The 1189-nt window shown below is 64.7% G+C and overlaps 1 protein-coding gene across 1 annotated transcript in view; it reads left to right on the top strand.

Moving 5' to 3' along the window:
• MINDY1 (MINDY lysine 48 deubiquitinase 1) overlaps positions 1–1189 on the top strand; it is a 10986-nt gene that overhangs the window by 8570 nt on the left and 1227 nt on the right. Inside the window, exons 7-10 of the mRNA XM_019623096.2 lie at positions 170–283; positions 349–491; positions 822–992; positions 1084–1187. Coding sequence (XP_019478641.1) covers positions 170–283; positions 349–491; positions 822–992; positions 1084–1187 — 532 coding nt within the window. The remainder of the gene's footprint in view (positions 1–169; positions 284–348; positions 492–821; positions 993–1083; positions 1188–1189) is intronic.

The raw sequence follows: 1189 nt of genomic DNA, 5'->3' as shown, positions 1-1189 counted from the left end.
CCGCAGTGGGGCTGAGCTCCCCTTCTTTTGGGGGGGTTGGTTGGGGAGAGGAGGAACAGGCAGGGGAGGGATTCCAACGTGGGGCTGAGCTCCCTGGGTTGGGGCAGGACGTGGCAGCCGCCCCCCCTCGCTGTGATTTCTCCCATCCTCACCATTTCCTACACGTCCCTCCCGTTTCAGAGCCCCGAGGTGGTGCGAGCCGTGGGCAAACTGAGCTACAACCAGCTGGTGGAGAAGATCATCACCTGCAAACACTCCGGCGACCCCAACCTGGTGACTGAAGGTGGGAGCCGTGCTGGGGGGCTCAGCGCCGCCCTGGCCCCGCTCTCACGTCCCCCCCACCCCCAGGGCTGATTGCTGAGCAGTTCCTGGAGTCCACGGCCTCCCAGCTCACGTACCACGGGCTGTGCGAGCTGACGGCCGCCGTGAAGGAGGAGGAGCTGAGCGTCTTCTTCCGCAACAACCACTTCAGCACTATGATAAAGCACAAGGTGTGGTGTGAGCCACTGCTGATCCCTGCCCTGCTGCCCTGCAGGGGAGTCCCTGGGCAGCACAGCCTGGGCGCAGCCCTCCAGAGCTGAACACAGGTGGAGGGTGACTTTAAATGGGGATGGGACCAAGGATGGGGGTTTAAGCTGAAAGAGGAGAGGTTGGGAAGGTGGTTGGAGGGAATTCCTCGCTCGTGGGGACTGCGTGGGTGCCCCCATGGATGGGGCAGCACAGCCCGAGTTGCTGGGGGGCAGCCAGCATGCAGAAAGGGAGGGGGCTGTGAGTCCTCCCCACGGTTCTGAGTCTCTCTGTCCCCCTCCCCTGTCCCCCAGGGCCACCTGTACTTGCTGGTGACGGACCAGGGCTTCCTGCAGGAGGAGCGCGTGGTGTGGGAGAGCCTTCACAACGTGGATGGTGACAGCTGCTTCTGTGACACGCAGTTCCACCTCAGCCATGCCCTGGGCAAAGAGGCAGCCGCACCAGAGCAGAGCCAGCTGGACCAGGTGAGGGGTCACAAGGGGGTGGGAGCCCCCCAGCGGGATGGGTGCCCCCAGCACTGTGCCCACCCCTCTCTGTCCTTCCCTCCGTGCCCAGGACTACATGATGGCCCTATCCCTGCAGCAGCAGCAGGGCCAGGACCCCTCGGTGCTCAGCGACCTGGAGCTGGCACGGCAGCTGCAGCAGGAGGAGTACCAGCAGC

Source organism: Meleagris gallopavo, chromosome 27 (genome assembly GCF_000146605.3).
Source record: "Meleagris gallopavo isolate NT-WF06-2002-E0010 breed Aviagen turkey brand Nicholas breeding stock chromosome 27, Turkey_5.1, whole genome shotgun sequence".
Lineage (NCBI taxonomy): Eukaryota > Metazoa > Chordata > Aves > Galliformes > Phasianidae > Meleagris > Meleagris gallopavo.
The sequence above is the reverse complement of the archived record's forward strand: the minus strand, read 5'-3'. Positions and strand labels throughout refer to the sequence as shown.